The sequence below is a fragment of the Polistes dominula genome, unplaced genomic scaffold (genome assembly GCF_049000335.1).
Source record: "Polistes dominula isolate Pdom_NZ unplaced genomic scaffold, Pdom_raw_medaka contig_28, whole genome shotgun sequence".
Taxonomy (NCBI): domain Eukaryota; kingdom Metazoa; phylum Arthropoda; class Insecta; order Hymenoptera; family Vespidae; genus Polistes; species Polistes dominula.
In genome coordinates, this window is record NW_028300879.1 from 2,289,701 (window position 1) to 2,307,257 (window position 17,557).

Genomic DNA, 17,557 nt, shown 5'->3' on the forward strand with positions numbered 1-17,557 from the left:
GGAGTGCTACATAAAAGTACTGATGATACATTTCTTGTAGGACTTTTAGCAAATGAATAACTTGTTTCATTTGATATCTCTTGTTCATTGTCAATACTTAAATTATTAACTGGACTTGTGCTTTCATTATTACTAATTATAGAAGAAACACTCTTATTAAAACTGTTACTTTTAGAATTTGAATCGTTTCTTGAAAAATAGGACTATTAATAATTGTATTTAAATTTGTCAATGATTCATGATTAGAAATGACATCTGACGTACATTGTTCTTGATTAACTTCTATTAAATCGTTTGAATTTGTTGTGTTCAATTCTTCTAAATCTAAACTATCTGAGGATCTATTAATTCTATCATCTTGATTAATCACACGAGTTTTTTCTTTGTGCGATGATTTAGAATTAACCTCTTGTAGTTTGTTTACAACTTTTAAGTACATACCCCATATTTTCGTATATTCCTTCAATGTTCCTTGAAGATGTATTTTAAAACTTTTTACAGCTGCCTCTGCAGCTTCTTTTTCTAGAAAATAATCAAGCTCTGGAAGTTTGGCCATTGTGGTAATGTCTTTACTTGAGGTTAGAATGTCTTCAACTGCACTTTTCCTTCTGGTTTATAGTTATCAGCTGAAACCGTTATCGTTGTACTTTGTGATAATGATCATTCTTTAATAATGAATAGATAAATGCATTCTAAATGATTTTTAATTAGTTAGTTTATTTGTCGATATATACACCTACTATATATATATATATATATATATAGTCATACGTACGTACACCGTCGTATATATATATATCGACTTTTTATCAGTATCGAACGATATCGATCGATATGAAATCTTATGGAAAATCTAATATAACATATATTAAATAAATGTAATATATATATATATATATATATATATATATATTTAAAAAGAAAAAACAAATAATAAAATTAATAAATATAATTAAAAATATAATTGCATATGTTTAAATCATAAATTAGGTTATATTTTCAGAATATAAAAATCAAAACATTCTGACAAAAATTTATAGTTTATAAGTTTTATTTGTACATAAATTATCATTTTGTTTTTTTAAATAATTAACAATCAGCTTTTTTTTTTTTTTTTTTTATAAAAGCCAACGATGTCCGTAACTACGACCTATTTGATTGGCGATCTTATATTCTGTTGCAGTTCATTATATTGTCCAATCAACACATGTGTTTATTCTTCGCAAGAGTTCATTAGAGGATGTATAGAGACTGTAGCACCTGCACAGCTAACTGTATTCGATATGTAATCGTGGAAGTTACTTTCAATATTCCACATGAGTCTTTTGTAGCCAGGTACAACTTGTGTTGATAATCGACAATCACCTTCTTTTTGTACTAAAAGGAAGTTCTCTTGTATGAACGGTGTTTCCGTATTCCACATATAAATATCAGATTCACCTAAAAATGATAAATAAAATATTTTTTATATATATATACAATATTTAATTAATCTTATTGATTTATACCTTTGTTCCGGAAGAATATGGCCGGACCATTGTCGGTACCAAGTAAAACAATTTTCTGATGTTTTATACCAACTTCCTCAATTCCTCCATTTAAATCACCAATTCTCAAATGAGCAGCTTTAATACCAAAAATTCTGCTAGATCCTAAATAAGTAAAGTATACGACAGGTGTTCCATCAGATCTTCTGACAAGTACTATATACAATACATCAGGTTTTTCCAAATTAGCAGATACAGTAGTTGGTAAAACTACTCTACTTCCATGATTTGTTGTGACATTATAAATGATGATAGCTCTGTTTGTTGCATCAGATATATATAGGTAAACTTGGCCATCTTCTGCATAATCAACTAGCATGTATTGAAGATGGGATGATGGTAGTAAAAACTGGCTTAAGTCGATGATTTGAACTACCTAAAAAGAAAAAGAAACAAAATAATTATATAATTAAATTTTTGGTCGTTTAGTAACAATTTAAAATTCAACTGTAACATACATATATTATATATTCAATCTATGTAATGAAATTAGCAAATTTGTCAAGTGCATACCTTGCCAGTTTTAATATTAATTCCAACAACTTTAGCAGGACATCTTCTAACAGGTTGAGTCATTGTGTTAGCGATACCAGTATCAAGGACCCAAAGAATATCTTGAATATCGAGTACAATATCAATGGCACTTTGTAGAGCTTCACAATTACCTTCTTCTTGTATTGCCCAACAAGGGAATGGCAGAATCATTGGTTTACAAGTATTACTTCTTAATGATACAACACCCAAAGTAAATGGTACACCAGGTTTATAACGTGGTAGAGCTAGAATCGCATCGTCCTTGTAAATTTGCATCCTTGTTGCTATTACATTTCTAGCTGTGTAACGGCCACTAGTCTCGTAGATGTTCTTTGTGCTTCTGGCAAGGCCACTCGAGGCTGTGTCCATTGAGAGTGAATGATAATCTTGATAGCAAATGTTTCTCAATATTTCCCGACGAAAAATTGATTAATATAATTGTCAGATAGACAATGCTCCTTAGGAGCATCTTCATCCTGATTCTTATCTTAAATACCCGAAAATAATTACTTCGTTGATTTAACGAGAACTTATGTGAGAATTTGATTCTTTACGAATATTCACGATGTCTTACAAATATGCGAATGTAATATCCGTCGTATCGTTGATATATATACGTCATGTAGTAACATAAACATCGTATTTTTTTTCTTTTCTCATTATTTCAACATACGGAGGGTCTTGCAGTTTTCGCATTATTTCATATTTATAAATGAGATTTCTTAAAAATTTATTTAACAAGAATTGGCAGATCTCAAGGATTCAGGAAGTTTATGGAAGTTAGCAAAGAGAAGGAAGTTTGAATTGTATAATGAAATATTTCACATTTGTTTAAATTCCATCAAATTGTTTTGATTCCGTCATTGTTGATTTTTCGATATATACGGAAGTAAAAAGGTTTTATAAAATTATAATAAATGTATTACGGGTAAACAAGAGGGAAAACTGTTTAATACATTATTCACTTGTATTACTTGTTCGTCTATATTTTTTTTTAATTAATTTTAATTATGCAAAATATCATTGATGATGAAAAGAATGTAAATTTTATAATTAATCCAATTGGTTTATTAATTCCGGTATGCAAGAACAAATGGACATCTCTTAAATACGAATGATTTCCCAATGCCCAGCATTGTTGTCAATCAACAAAGTATATAAATGGCGTAATCCTAAATATCTTTTCAGTTCATCATTACGATTCAGTCGAAAAGGAAGAAAAAAAAAGAGAGTCTTAAATAGTTAGTAATAAACCTAAATAATGTTATTCAAATTTGCGTTGGCACTTTCAATTATCATCGTATTTGTTATCGCAGATGATTTAGAACAATTAGAACAATTAGAACATTATGATAATCATGAAGTTCAGTGGGTTGGTGGATCATTCGAGTGGCCATGTGCAACTACGAAAAGTATGTTTAAAAATAGTGGTCGTTACATTTCGAAGAATGTGATTGCAACGAGAGCTGCAATTTTCAATGACGAAGCATTTTTGGCTCTACCAAGGTAAGATATATGAAAAATTTATATATTTAACATTTGGGAATATTTCATAAGTATTAATTAATTATTTCATTGATTTTTGTTACAGGTATAGATCTGGTATTCCAGCAACTTTAGCTAGAGTTTCTCTCAAGGATAGAAACTGTCAAGCTAGTCTCCATGCTTTCCCATGTTGGTCGATTCAAGAGGAAGGTAGTTTGAAAGCATTGCAAAATGTTGTAGATCTATTCTTAGATCCCCAAGATATCCTTTGGGTTTTGGATACAGGTGTAATTCATACTTTAGAAGAATCTGTACGTATGTGTCAACCAAAAGTTGTCGCATTCGATGTGAAAACAGGCAAAGTAAGTTCTTATATTTTATCTTTTTTTTATAATAATAATAATAATAATAATAATAATAATAATACTTTTACTTTTCATCGTATATAAAACTTGCAATATAAAAATACGATATTATTACGAAACGATATATTTTACACTGTCAACTATTATTAAAACGATTTAATATTCGACCTGTTTTTATATTTTTTTTATTTTGGCAACTTAATCATGATTCGTAATACATTCACTTTCGATTGAAATTTGTAAAGATTGAAATTGAATTATTTGTATTATCATTTATAGCTGTTGAAAACGGTTGAACTTGATGGTTTAACCACATCTTCCTCTAGACTTCAATACGTCGTTGCTGATTATAGTCCTGATGGACGTGTCTTTGTTTACGTATCGGATGCTGCAACGAGAGCAATTTTGGTTTACGATGTCACGTCTGGTCGTGGTTATAGATTCGTTTTACCCAAAATTGTAACCATGAATTCTTCTCGAAGAGATGTACTTTATTTGGCTCTTATTCGTCATGCCGATGGTAGTACTTGTCTTATGTTCACTTATTTATCAAGCAATCATATGTTCTCCATCAAAACGGAATATCTTCGAAACGGTTTAACGAGCGGAAAAATTCAAGATGTTGGAACGAAGCCTAAACGTTTAGTAATTCTAGGCACGGACAATGGCAATGCTCTGTTCTTTAGATACGAAGGCGACGGTATCGTTCAAAGATGGGATACAAATACTCCTTTCCAACCAGAGAATTTCCAAAAGGTTTATAACAGTGCTGCTTGTTCTTTGGCAACTCATGTTATTCCTGATTATAGAAGAAACAGTATGCGTGTATTGGAATCTAATTTTCCAGATTACATAGAAGGTACCGTTGGATGTGGAGCAAATCAAGCTCTTAATATTATGTAAATTTTATTATAAAATAAAAAAAGAGAAAAAACAAAACAAAAAAAAAGGAAGAATAAAAGAAAATGTTTAGTTAAAGATTGTTTCGTATTAATTTTATACAAAACAACTAGAAATCCATTTAACGACTAAGATATTGATCAAGTGGATAATGCTTTGTTCGAATACGTAATACGTATACTTACTTATTTTCAACTATTCACGATCTTGTATCCGTATAAAAGTGCTAGTCAAACGAAACAAGAACCTTTCTCTGTTAAAGCCACTCCTAAAAAGTAAAGGTGCATTCACATCAATAATGAACTATTAATCCTGATATTATTTTTGTTGTTAGATATTAAAAAATTTCTTTGAAAATATTTTAGAAATTTTATATGTGCTTAAAAGTGGTCTAAGTCATATATCTCTTGTTTCGAGATACTTAAAGATTTATACTTGAACATTATATAAATTCTATACAATATTGAAATAACAAACATTATTTAACGATTCATTTTTAATAATATCGTGAAAATTGCATTGAATTTATTTAGTTTATAATAATGCAATAACTGATAAACTCATGTTTTATGAATTTTGACTTAAATCACTTTCATAATTATGGGCATATATGTATCGTGATATATAATATGAAAATGCGATTTTACTTTTATTAGATTACAAACAGGAAATGTCAAATTAATAACATCTTTAGTCAAGCAAATTGCTTTCACTGGAAAATTGATACTCAATATTATGTTTAATTCTTGAAAATAATCCTATATATGATATAAGCAAATAGACGGTAGTATTTGGTTTCTAATTCTAAGACAGTTACACTTACACGAGATATCAATTTCTCAATTATTTAATATAAAATATCAAAGAGTTCTTTTCTTACTCCTTTTAGATATATTTCAAATTTTAATCGAACAATTGAAAATAATGGTTTGCTTTTATTTTTTTTTATAATAATTACGAGCTATAAATTTGTTATGATAATATCATTATTCATTTATTAGAATAAGATTATTAATGAAATAATTTGTATAAGCATTCAACATCAATCTAAATGCATTTAATAAAAAAGAAACAACATGATCACCAACTTTTACTTCTTAATTTATTTGAAAAATGTATATTTCATATGTGTCATACGTAACAAGCTCAATTATACTACTACTGTTATGGTATTATGTAATGTTTATAAATACTAAGCTGATATTAACTTTTTGTTGTTGTTTAAATTACAGATATGAAAAGAAGAAAACAATAATTACAATGATTATATTTTTAAACATTATTTTAATCGCATAATAACGATAAAAAAATGTAGAATCATAAACGAAATGTAAACAAGTTTTAAGAAAATTACTTTTTTCGTTTCAATTTGCATTTTTATATTTGTATTAAATTATTTTACATTTAATTCATACTAATTTTAATTCATGATTTTTATCATTAAATTAAATTTATACTTAAAAAAAAGAAAAAAAAAAAAAAGAAAAATGTGAAGAAAAATCACTTTCTAATAAAATCATGCAATTTCAATTGTAATCCAAACTGAAAAGTTCAAAGCCTTATTCAGTCGACTTATTTTTTTTTCTTTACTGAATCTATAATGAAGCAATAAATTGTTTACTGTCTGATCATGTGCGATAGTGATCACATTTACATCGTATTCGTTATTTTATTGAGTAAAGAGAGAGAGAAAGTGGAACAGAACAAAAAAGAATAAAACATGTATTTACCAAAATAAGGTAAATTGTAAATTAGTATATTTTTTATTTTTAAGTAGATAACATTTTTGGAATAAATGTGTATGTATGTATGTATATATGTATGTATGACCATTGGTTTGTTTTTAAAAAATTATAATTATATTACAGTAGATCGTTTTATTGAATTAAAAATGATATATAAATATACTAAAAGTACAAAATGTATTAACAATAAGATAAACACTTAAAAGAGTTTCGTTAAATATTGAATGATTTCAAAAAAAAAAATAATAATTATAATATTTTAATAAATAATAATTATTAAAATAATTTTCTTAAATAATATATATATATATACATATATATAAATATTTTATATATTTTTGTATAATATATTAATTGTATATATTAATATATACATCATTTATATTAAAAATATAATATTTAGATTGACTGTAAAAACTAATGGGTTATTGAACTTTGGTTTATAATTAAAATGATAATTATATTTACGGAACATATAGAAATATGTATATACATTATTACTGCATATATATATATGTAAATATATAAACAGGTTGATAATGTATTATCTGATCGAATAAAACACTCTGTTAAATGACTAATATGGAAATGATCATATTTCCTTTATGAAAATAAATGCTACTGTAAAAGGTTAGTTCAATATGAATTATTTTACAGGGAAGAGTGTATTTAAAATTATTAGCCACTTTGGAATTCATATTATTCCAGACAATATTTTTATTGCATGCTTCACTGAGTTCTTTCGAACTTTCCATCGAATTGACTGATACACATACACACACACACACATGATTTGCTTATATTATATTTTACGGAATGAAATGCAAACGAACAAGAAAAATCTGATAAAAAAAATATACATCAAATGATTATTAGGAGAAGGGGGGACGTTCTTTATGAGAAAATTATGTAGAAAATGTTGATATTTCAAATGCATATTTGTTAATTAATATAATAATTTAATATGAAAGATGATTGAATTGATATGCTATATGTTATTGATCTTAATCATTTTACAATCCAGTGAAACTTTCACTCATTCTTTATTGTAACATCTATTCATATTTATTCATTATTCTATTTGTTATTTGTTCATTATACCATTATTCGAACGACTGCAATTAGGTTTACTGCTTTTTTCTTTTTTTACGTTCTTTTACACTTCGATTTGAAAATTATATTATTTTTAAGTAATAATAAAAGAATTGGTTGATATTATGTGAATATATTTTTATATTATATTATTACTTTTTACTATATTTTTATATAGTATAATATATTTTATTATTTTAATTATTTCTATATTAATTTATTTTATTTTATATTTTATATTATTTTTTATTTTATATTATATATTATATATTATATATATTATATTTTATAACATTTTATTTTATATAAATATTAAATATAATATTTATTATATAGTTAACTATATTAAAGTTATTTTATATATAACTTTTACTATATATATATATATATATATATATATATATTATATATATTATATATATATTACTTTTTAAATTTGTTGACTAATATTTTATATGATTGTTTTTTCAGATATTTTCGAATGTGATTTTATTTTATTATTATTATTATTAAATAAATTGATTTCAAACAGTAGAATTGTAAGAATAATCCAAATAAAAAAGAAACAATAATACTTCGTTCGAGTAGAAAAAAAATTGAGGTTGTAGATTACGTCAATTTATTTTTAACATTTCTTATAAAAACATTGAAAAAAAAACTTGTTTCGATTCCATATAACATGTCATTTTCTTGTACCACGCTTAATATATCTATATAGTATTAGTCTCATGTTAGTAGATTATTTGAATGTCCTTGAGCAAAGAAAAAATGTAATCGAAAGTTCCACTGAACTATTAGTACCACACCCTTTCTTTTATATATCATTAGATGTGTGTGTGTGTGTATGGGTTGTTTGTGTTCAGTGATATACCTACACACGAGACTTTCTAATTAAATAAAAAATGACTTTGAAAAGAAATGCTTTCCAATGTCAAATATGTTCTTTAAAATAGTATATATATATATTTAATATTTAATGTATTATACTATAGTATATAGTACAATAATATAGCTTTATATATATAATAGAGAGAGTATAGTATAATTTAATTATATATTATACTAATATATTTAATATTTTATAATTAAATATTATATTTTTAATATAGTATTTATATATATTTAATATTTAATATATTATACTATAGTATATAATACAATAGTATAGCTTTATATATATATATATATATATATATATATAATATAGTATAGTACAATTTAAATATATTATACTAATATGTTTAATATTTTATAATTAAATACTATATTTTTATATAATATAGTATTTATATATATTTAATATTTAATATATTATACTATAGTATATAATACAATAGTATAGCTTTATATATATAATAGAGAGAGTATAGTATAATTTAATTATATATTATACTAATATATTTAATATTTTATAATTAAATACTATATTTTTATATAATATAGTATTTATATATATTTAATATTTAATATATTATACTATAGTATATAATACAATAGTATAGCTTTATATATATATATATATATATATATATATATATATATATATATATATATATATATATAATATAGTATAGTACAATTTAAATATATTATAGTAATATGTTTAATATTTTATAATTAAATACTATATTTTTAATATAGTATTATATATAATTTTACAAGAATTTTTTTTTGGTACAATTAAAAAAATAATAGAAACACATTATCATCGTTAAACATAAGAGAATTAATACACTTTTTAATACATTGTTTATATAATAATTGTTTATAATTATATAGATAAATCTAATTTATCTGGTAATTAATTAATTTGTTTAGCAAGAATTTACAGTTTATTTCTATAAGGAGTGTACGAACATGGTTTCGTAATAATATGAGTTAACCGAGTTCGAAATCGACCATACTGACCAACGTTGTTTGTCGAGTCATGAGCTTCCACGAGTGTAAATGTTTATCGATAGTTCACGTTGTTGATAATTACTAGTTACATAAGTAACCCTTAAAGCCATATCCGGTTTTTATATTGATATTAATTTTATAAAGATATTTCGTTTACTTTATAAACATTTTTTTTTTTCTAAACATCAATAATTTCTTTCTTTCTTTAACCCCCATTTCAGATTTGAATGAGACAATTGTGTGAGATTGTATTTTTGAATTAATTTCATAATTGGTATGAATTAAAAAGATACGATCTATACGTTAATAAAACGATTAAATTGTTCTCATATAAAAAAAAAGAAATGTTTTTTTTAAGTAATTACCTTAGAAATTAATTGAAGTTCAGCAAGATTGTTGAAATGAGGTATTGGAGTTAACGCATCGATGCTCAAGCACAATATAAGTGCCGTATTTATGGATGAAATTTATGATTATTAAATCATATGAAGTATCTTGTCGTGTAATATGATTTTTCCGAGTAATTTCAGGCATTGTTAACGTTACAATAATTATATCTGCTTGATAACGAATGTTATGAATTAAAATCAATCTTTATTATCTTATACAATAATTGTGTGATTCTTTATTAACATTTAATTAAATATATCAATACAATTATACAATTTTGTTAAAAAAAGGATTGATATGAGGTTTTATTTTGATTTATTTAATATGTAATTTAGTGCAATAATATGAAGACATTATCTTTGATTTATAATATACATACTATATATTTTTGATTAACAAGTGTAGAAGAGAGTAAATTAAATTTGTCTATAAACAGGATAAGAAAGCTAATAAATTCAACAGGATTTATTTTTCTTATGTGATTAAGTTTATTTATTTTTTTTTTTTTCAATTCAACAGACCAAGATAACTATTATTTATTTTTATGTCAACACTCTGGAACCTGATTTTATATAATACTTTAAATATTAGTCTTGTAAATGCTTCTCTAATTATATGTTTTAATATATGTCATATATTAATAAATAATTTTCTAAATTTTATATAATATATGTCAAATATCAAATATATCAAATATAATTTATATCAAATATCAAACATATCAAATATAAAAATAACATGTAATATTATAAATATTTAATTATAATGTAATACATTTTCTAAATTTTATATAATATATGTCAAATATCAAATATATCAAATATAATTTATATCAAATATCAAACATATCAAATATAAAAATAACATGTAATATTATAAATATTTAATTATATAATATAATAAAATTCTAAATTTTCTAAATTTTATATAATATATGTCAAATATCAAATATATCAAATATCAAATATATCAAATATAATTTATATCAAATATCAAACATACCAAATCTAATAATAACATCTAATATTATAAATATTCATTTATAAATTAATATAATTTATAATTTATAAAATTATAAATATTTATTTATAATATAATAAAATTCTTTCTTCTTTCTTCTCAAATGACAAACTTACATTCCATAATTACGTAAAAGCAAAATAGTTGAATGTATGCACGTGTATTTGATATTGGTATGGCGAACTTTAATAAAATCGATATATGTAAATTAATATATATATATACATATATAGGCATTTATGCTTCCTCATAAGTAACATATACAATACAATGCATATGTGTACATACACACTCACGTTACACAATAATCCTGTTCCGTGATCTATGTTCTCTCGAACTAGAGACTTGTGTCCTGTCTCTCGTAGGAAGTTAAGTTTTAAGCCGATACCACTCGGAAATTAGATCAGTCTGTGTTCAGTCAGTGGGACCCGGTGCACGTTCGCAAACCATCGTTAGTACCTTCGCGATTGTTCTAATGTAAACATTTTTTTTTTTGTTAATAATTACACCTAGCTACGGTCACAAATAATATTCTTCTGTCATTACAATTTGATGAAACACGATATTTACAAAGATGAGGTAAAACTCTTTACAAATTTTATATATTAAATAATTGAAATGTTATAATAGTGTTTAATGAAATATTTGTATTATTATTTTTTTTTTTTTTTTTTGACAGAATATGTGTGAAGACTTTTGAATCATTGAATAAATTGCAAAAATTATGCAAACACAAATAAATAGATTATTTTTGAGAAAATACATTGACGTTGATTATTTGATTAATCACGGGTCAAATAAGTTTTTCATGTCACTTATCCTTGACATTTGACTAGTAAGGTTTCTCGTTATATACATATATCTAGTTCTAACGTGCATTTCTAAGTTATCGTTCTTGATCAGGGCTATCAAAGTTCTCGATGCATTCAATTAGGTTCAATGAAAATCATTTGTCAATGTGTCTTTGTTCGCGTGATTGTTCGATAATTTGAAACGTTTCACCTAAAGAAAAAGGATATCTTGTTGTATCTTTCTATACTAAACTGTATAACGCAATATTTAACTAACTAGATACATTTTTATCAACATGTATTACAAAAGTGTGTTATGTTATAATTACATTGAATTGTCACTAATGTAAGACCATAATAGAATCAATTTGAATGACATTATTTTTCAATAAAACACTTCAATTACTTCAAATAATTATAAGTAAACGAAAACACGTTTATATAAGGAGTCATTGGAGTAATTTATACCCTCACTATCAATTTCAAATAATTTATATTTTTCTGTAATGTAATATTTCAAAATTCTTATCTACAAAAATATTATTTTTTATTTTTTTTTAGAATTATTAAATTTTAAAATTGATATAATATTTTATTGGGGAAAAAAAAATATATATAATTATAATATATATCATATTATAATTGATAAGAAAATTGGTTTCACAAAATATGTCAAATTATCTCAAAAGAATTATAAAATATAAAAGATAATCAACCAAGTATTAATTACGAAAATTATAATTATATTTTTATTATTATATAATTGAATTTTGTTATCATTTAAATAAAATTCTATTTTTCTAATAATAATACATTTTTCTTTTGCAATAATATTAATATCAATGTGAAAGTAATAATAATTCTAAAATATATTTCTGTAAATAAAAATTTAAAAACTTTACATTACAAGCAAATGTTCAATTATGTAAAATTTATAGTGAAAACCGATTACGAATACTTTGATGACTTATTCTATATATAGATATATTTTTATGATAGAATCCAAATATTTAAATGAAATGATGATGAAAATACGATGCATCATAATTTTCACTGTATTTTATTACATAACGTTCATAATTTTGAACAATGTTTTAATGTAGCGTAATTCTTTTTTTTTTTTCTTTTTTTCTTCATTGAATTATAATTTATTCTAATAAAATTATAATCATCACAGTAAGAAATACATGTGATTTTTGCATATAATATTTCAAATATTTAAATTTAAATTGTTAGATTATTCTAATTATTATCTGATTAATATTAATTTTTTTTCTAAAACAATAAGAAAAATATGAACAAATGAAGAACAGAAATGATTAGAAACAATAGAACTTTGTGTTAAAAAAAAGGTAACAATCTTATCTTGAATTGAAATGACTTAACTATTCTCTTTCTGTGAATAGTAGATTGTTAAATTTCATTGTTTAGTATTACAAAATTTCCAGGAAACATCATTTCAGAAACAATACCTACATGAGATTTATGCATATCGAATGAAAGAAAATTATATATAGATCAATTTCAGAAATCAGTATATCCTTGGAAAATTGATCAAGACAAAGAGAGAGAAAGTATAATTACTATGTCGGTAAAAATCACTTGACGATTTTTTAATAAACATTACGAGAAAAGTTGCGTGACAATAAATACATAATTGTATTCAATTTATTTCAATTTAGCATAAGTTTCCTCATTTGACTAATGAAAATATTGGTAATCGTAGATTTAATTGATTCCGTCTAAATGTCATATACGTAACGAAAAGTATCTGTATTTGTACACACACCTTCCACTAGACCAAGAAATCTTGGTAGGGTGAATGAATGTCAAGTGAACGTAGACTTTACAAAAAATAAACTCGTACCTTTGCGTTGTGCAATTTGTTCAAGTTTTTAATAAGCCATTCTTAACAGCTGTTATGTATCTACAATTAAGCGTAAAAACTGTCTTAATATTAAATTATACAAAATTGCAATAAACCTTGAGAGTATATTAGGGAGAAATATAACTTAAATTTATTTTATCAAATATAAATACTACATGTTTTATTATTCATAACATTAATTATGATATCATTTTAATTTAACTAATCAGAAAATCGTCTTTTTTTTGTAGGTTCCTATTTCCATTAATTCTCTTGGCAGGATCATTCATTTATAAAGTGGATGCTGAAGCTTTGGAGACTTTGATGCAATGGTCGTTCATGGATTATCTTTTACCTTACGATCGTGGCTTTCATGATAACTATCGACCAGAAAATGTCGTTCCCACAGGCATCGAAGTCTCTTGGCGAAGAATTTTCATCAGCACTCCACGCCTACGTGATGGCGTTCCAGCTACTTTGAGTTACATTCCAAGAAACGTTCCACCAGGTAGCAGTCCAAAACTTCAAGCTTATCCTTCGTGGGATTGGCATACCGCAGGAAGAGGAGAAATAAATTGTTCTCAATTAATATCTGTCTATAGATCAAGACTTGACAGATGTAATAGATTATGGGTCATTGATAGTGGTGTTATGACATCTATCGATAATTTTACACCAGTTTGTCCACCTAAATTACTTGTCTTTGATCTTCATACAGATACACTCGTCAGACAATACGTTTTTCCACGTGAGGTTGGTTTCAAAATCTTTCATTTTAATGAAACAAATCGAAGTAAAAGTCAAGTTTAATTATATTTTATTTAAAACGTCTAAATAATCATTATTTGTAAACTGATTGAACAGTAAATGTAATTAGTCGTATACTATTTGCAGGTTTTAAGGCCAAATAGTTTATTGACTAATCTTATTATCGACGATACTAAATCAACATCTTGCGATGATGTATTTATCTATATAAGTGACACAGCTGGACCAGGTTGAAATTATCATTGTTAATTTTAACAATATGAAGAAAATAACAATCCCCATATTAATTTTTAATTATATTATTTTAGGACTTCAAATTTTTGATGGTGCAAATAATACAAGTTGGCGAGTACTTCATGCTTCGATGTTTCCTAATCCAGATTATACTATTTATCAGGTTATTTACATACAAAAAAAAATAAATGTTCTATAGATAGATGATATAAAAATCATGTTTTCATTGATAATTTTATCTTAATAGATTGTCGATGAGACCTTCGAACTTCCAGATGGTATTGTGGGATTAGCTTTATCTTCAAGGCAAGGTATGTTGTATTATCAACCACTCGCCACTGATCGTCTCTTCGGTGTACCCACGTCGGCACTTCAAGCTGGTCCACTCCCCTTCGGACAACAACTTCCAGTGTCCTTGATAGGTAAAAAGTCTAGTCAAGGTATTCCGTTAGTTGTGGATCCTCTAGACGACTCGATTCTCTTCTCACCACTAACGGAAACTGCTATTGCCAGTTGGCAACCTCTAACAAATAATCAAAGGTAGATTTATAACAACATTTTACATGAAAATAATGTTACATTCTATTCGTTTAATATTTCATACTAACAAAAGTAATGTTGTTCTTTTAGAATCGTTGTATACAATCCAGAAAAATTACAATTTGTCGCTGAATTGAGATGGGTCGAACGTGACGATGGAAGAATCTGGATCATGTCCAGTAGATTCCAAAAATTTTTCAATCGTAGAGCATCCTCTCAAGAGATCAATATTCGTATTATGAGAATCATTCCGGAAACTGTTTTATCAAAAAGTCTACCGTTGTATCAATATATCAATCCACATTTCTCGCAAATTTTGTATAACAACTCGGTCGGGTTTTAGATAGATTTATAAACTAAACAATCTCTTAAAACTTGTAAATTATTATTTTAATGATATATTTGACCGAGATTCACTTCTATTGTTTTAGTATAATCTTTAAATGAAAATATAGAGAATCTTATATATTTTAATTTGTTGTGATCTTAGTATCAGATAGGCAGAATGTCATTTTAATAATTACTTTTTTTTCTTTTTACGTTTACAGAATTGTATACGATTCATTTGTCAAGAAAGTTGATTGATGTTAATGTGATTTGATAATGAGAAATATCAAATCTTCGTAGATATATAATATTTAATAATAGATCGAATTGCTATAAATTTCACATTAGACGTATGTTCGAACTATTTAACTATATGTATATATATAAATATTTTTTTTGTAATATATTGGGTTGAAAAGAACGTTTATTTACGTTTCAAGTTTCTATATTTTTCCTATAACTGATTTTAAAGTATCATATAATTCTGATAATATTAATGTGATCTGACAATATTTGTGTGCGTTTAAAAAATGATATACAAACGAAAACTTATGTGGATAATTGTTTATTAACTTAGTGAAAAATTATTGGCTCTTAAAAATGAATTAAATCTAAAAATGAAGAAACATTTTAAAATTTTTTCTTTCAATAAAAGGGAAAAACTCAAAGCAGATGATTAACAAAATTTGTGATGTTTATGGTAATGGTGCGTGATGATTATAGTTATGACACACAAAATCGGTTTTGAAATCTTTTTGATGTCAAGGATACATCTCGTTGATTTACCAATCATTTAAATTCTAGATTTGAATTTAAAGAAATTAGAAAAATTCGTAATTTCTAAACTTAATTTTGCAGATAAATTCGAATATTTTTATCTTGTTAAATTAATGAAAAATAATAATATAAAATAAAAAAAAAAATCCATTGAAACTTATTCTCGGGTCAGTAACATGAGCATTCCAGTTTAACGATACAGAATAAGTATAATATATAAAATCCGGTTTTACCACAATTCCAATGGGATAAATAAAAGTTTTAGGATATCTCCAGAATAAATTTAAAGCTTGAATTTTTTCTTTTGGTTATATCTAAAAAAAAAAAAAATAGAAAAAAAATTGATAATTGAAATAAAATGAACAAAGTAACATTTTAGTGTAAGATATTAGAAAGTTTTTTGTTTATTATAAAATATTTTATTTAACTCTTGATTTCAAGTAATTATTTAATACATTATATTGTTTTATAATTTTTATATAAATTCTACATTTTTATTTTCATTTGTTATTGAAATATTTTCATTAAAATTGGCAGAATGTATTATATAGTTTTCGTGAAAATCACGTTCAAAGTGTCGATACTATATTTATATTCAAATTGTCATACTTTCGTGAAATTTCTGTCGAAACTGTTTGAAGACTGGATAATACTTTTTTTTTTTTATCGTACTGCTTATAAGTAAAAAAAAAAAAAAAACATGGTAGGACATTAAACCGCAAGACCTTACAAAAAAACCAACCCAACGTAAAACTTTATACACGTGCAACACACGTTATGATTTTATATCTGACCACAGTTATGTGAATTTTTCAAAAAGTCAAACATAAATTTATTCTAAAGAATTCGCCAAAAAAAAAAAAAAAACTAAAAATCAATTTTTTTTTCTCGAAATTTCAAATCTACTCGAGTCCTTTTAAACTCACACAATATGAATCATTATGTTACAACTGCAAGTGACTAATAAATAAATAAAAAGATAAAACCAAATATATAAAAAAAAAAAAAATTAATACAAGATCGTGATATTTTTCAAATATTTATTTATAAAAATTTGTGTGTGTTTTCGTATAATTTCGTATGTAACGTTTCTTAATCAAAAAGATTTATTAAAAATATATTTTTATTTCAGTATATAACAAATAAAAATGCACAATGTGCAAGTAGCTACGTTAGTCTCAAATAAAAATCAATCAATTTAGTTAAGGAAACATCGACTTTATATAATTTTATGATAATTATCAAAATCTTTATTTATATTATTACCATATCACCC

At 24.6% G+C, this 17,557-nt stretch overlaps 3 protein-coding genes across 6 annotated transcripts; 2 read left to right on the forward strand and 1 right to left on the reverse strand.

Moving 5' to 3' along the window:
• Positions 1 to 1,108: 1,108 nt before the first annotated feature.
• Positions 1,109 to 2,677, reverse strand: yellow-g (L-dopachrome tautomerase yellow-g). Its single transcript, XM_015318399.2, is given in 4 exon segments — positions 1,109 to 1,440; positions 1,509 to 1,923; positions 2,061 to 2,420; positions 2,422 to 2,677. Coding segments are annotated over 4 exon segments (1,137 nt in total). The 5' UTR covers positions 2,557 to 2,677; the 3' UTR covers positions 1,109 to 1,213.
• A 372-nt stretch (positions 2,678 to 3,049) lies between these two features.
• yellow-g2 (L-dopachrome tautomerase yellow-g2) lies at positions 3,050 to 4,880 on the forward strand. Of its 2 annotated transcripts, XM_089174132.1 has the most exons (4): positions 3,050 to 3,322; positions 3,398 to 3,587; positions 3,673 to 3,928; positions 4,211 to 4,880. In XM_089174132.1, exons 1-4 carry the CDS (start codon positions 3,196 to 3,198, stop codon positions 4,832 to 4,834), a joined length of 1,197 nt encoding a protein of 398 aa, XP_089030258.1. In that variant the 5' UTR covers positions 3,050 to 3,195; the 3' UTR covers positions 4,835 to 4,880. The 2 variants fall into 2 exon arrangements, with proteins under 2 accessions (XP_089030258.1, XP_015173895.2); XM_015318409.2 differs by having other exon boundaries at positions 3,264 to 3,587.
• A 6,511-nt stretch (positions 4,881 to 11,391) lies between these two features.
• LOC107065144 (dopaminechrome tautomerase) lies at positions 11,392 to 17,155 on the forward strand. Of its 3 annotated transcripts, none has more exons than XM_015318559.2 (6): positions 11,392 to 11,556; positions 13,887 to 14,388; positions 14,530 to 14,632; positions 14,712 to 14,800; positions 14,885 to 15,177; positions 15,268 to 17,155. In XM_015318559.2, exons 1-6 carry the CDS (start codon positions 11,552 to 11,554, stop codon positions 15,518 to 15,520), a joined length of 1,245 nt encoding a protein of 414 aa, XP_015174045.2. In that variant the 5' UTR covers positions 11,392 to 11,551; the 3' UTR covers positions 15,521 to 17,155. The 3 variants fall into 3 exon arrangements, with proteins under 3 accessions (XP_015174045.2, XP_015174044.2, XP_089030295.1); XM_015318558.2 differs by lacking the exon at positions 11,392 to 11,556 and adding an exon at positions 11,930 to 12,114; XM_089174169.1 differs by lacking the exon at positions 11,392 to 11,556 and adding an exon at positions 11,934 to 12,077.
• Positions 17,156 to 17,557: the final 402 nt, after the last annotated feature.

What these genes read in the sequence shown, in the direction of transcription:
- yellow-g2 (XM_089174132.1), top strand. Translation starts at nt 3,196, where the DNA reads ATGATTTCCCAATGCCCAGCATTGTTGTCAATCAACAAAGTATATAAA. An exon ending in GCATTTTTGGCTCTACCAAG is followed by an intron (nt 3,588 to 3,672) that starts GTAAGATATATG and finishes TTTTTGTTACAG; the next exon opens with GTATAGATCTGGTATTCCAG. An exon ending in TCGATGTGAAAACAGGCAAA is followed by an intron (nt 3,929 to 4,210) that starts GTAAGTTCTTAT and finishes TATCATTTATAG; the next exon opens with CTGTTGAAAACGGTTGAACT.
- LOC107065144 (XM_015318558.2), top strand. Translation starts at nt 12,065, where the DNA reads ATGTATTACAAAAGTGTGTTATGTTATAATTACATTGAATTGTCACTA. An exon ending in TACATTGAATTGTCACTAAT is followed by an intron (nt 12,115 to 13,886) that starts GTAAGACCATAA and finishes TTTTTTTTGTAG; the next exon opens with GTTCCTATTTCCATTAATTC. An exon ending in AATACGTTTTTCCACGTGAG is followed by an intron (nt 14,389 to 14,529) that starts GTTGGTTTCAAA and finishes TACTATTTGCAG; the next exon opens with GTTTTAAGGCCAAATAGTTT.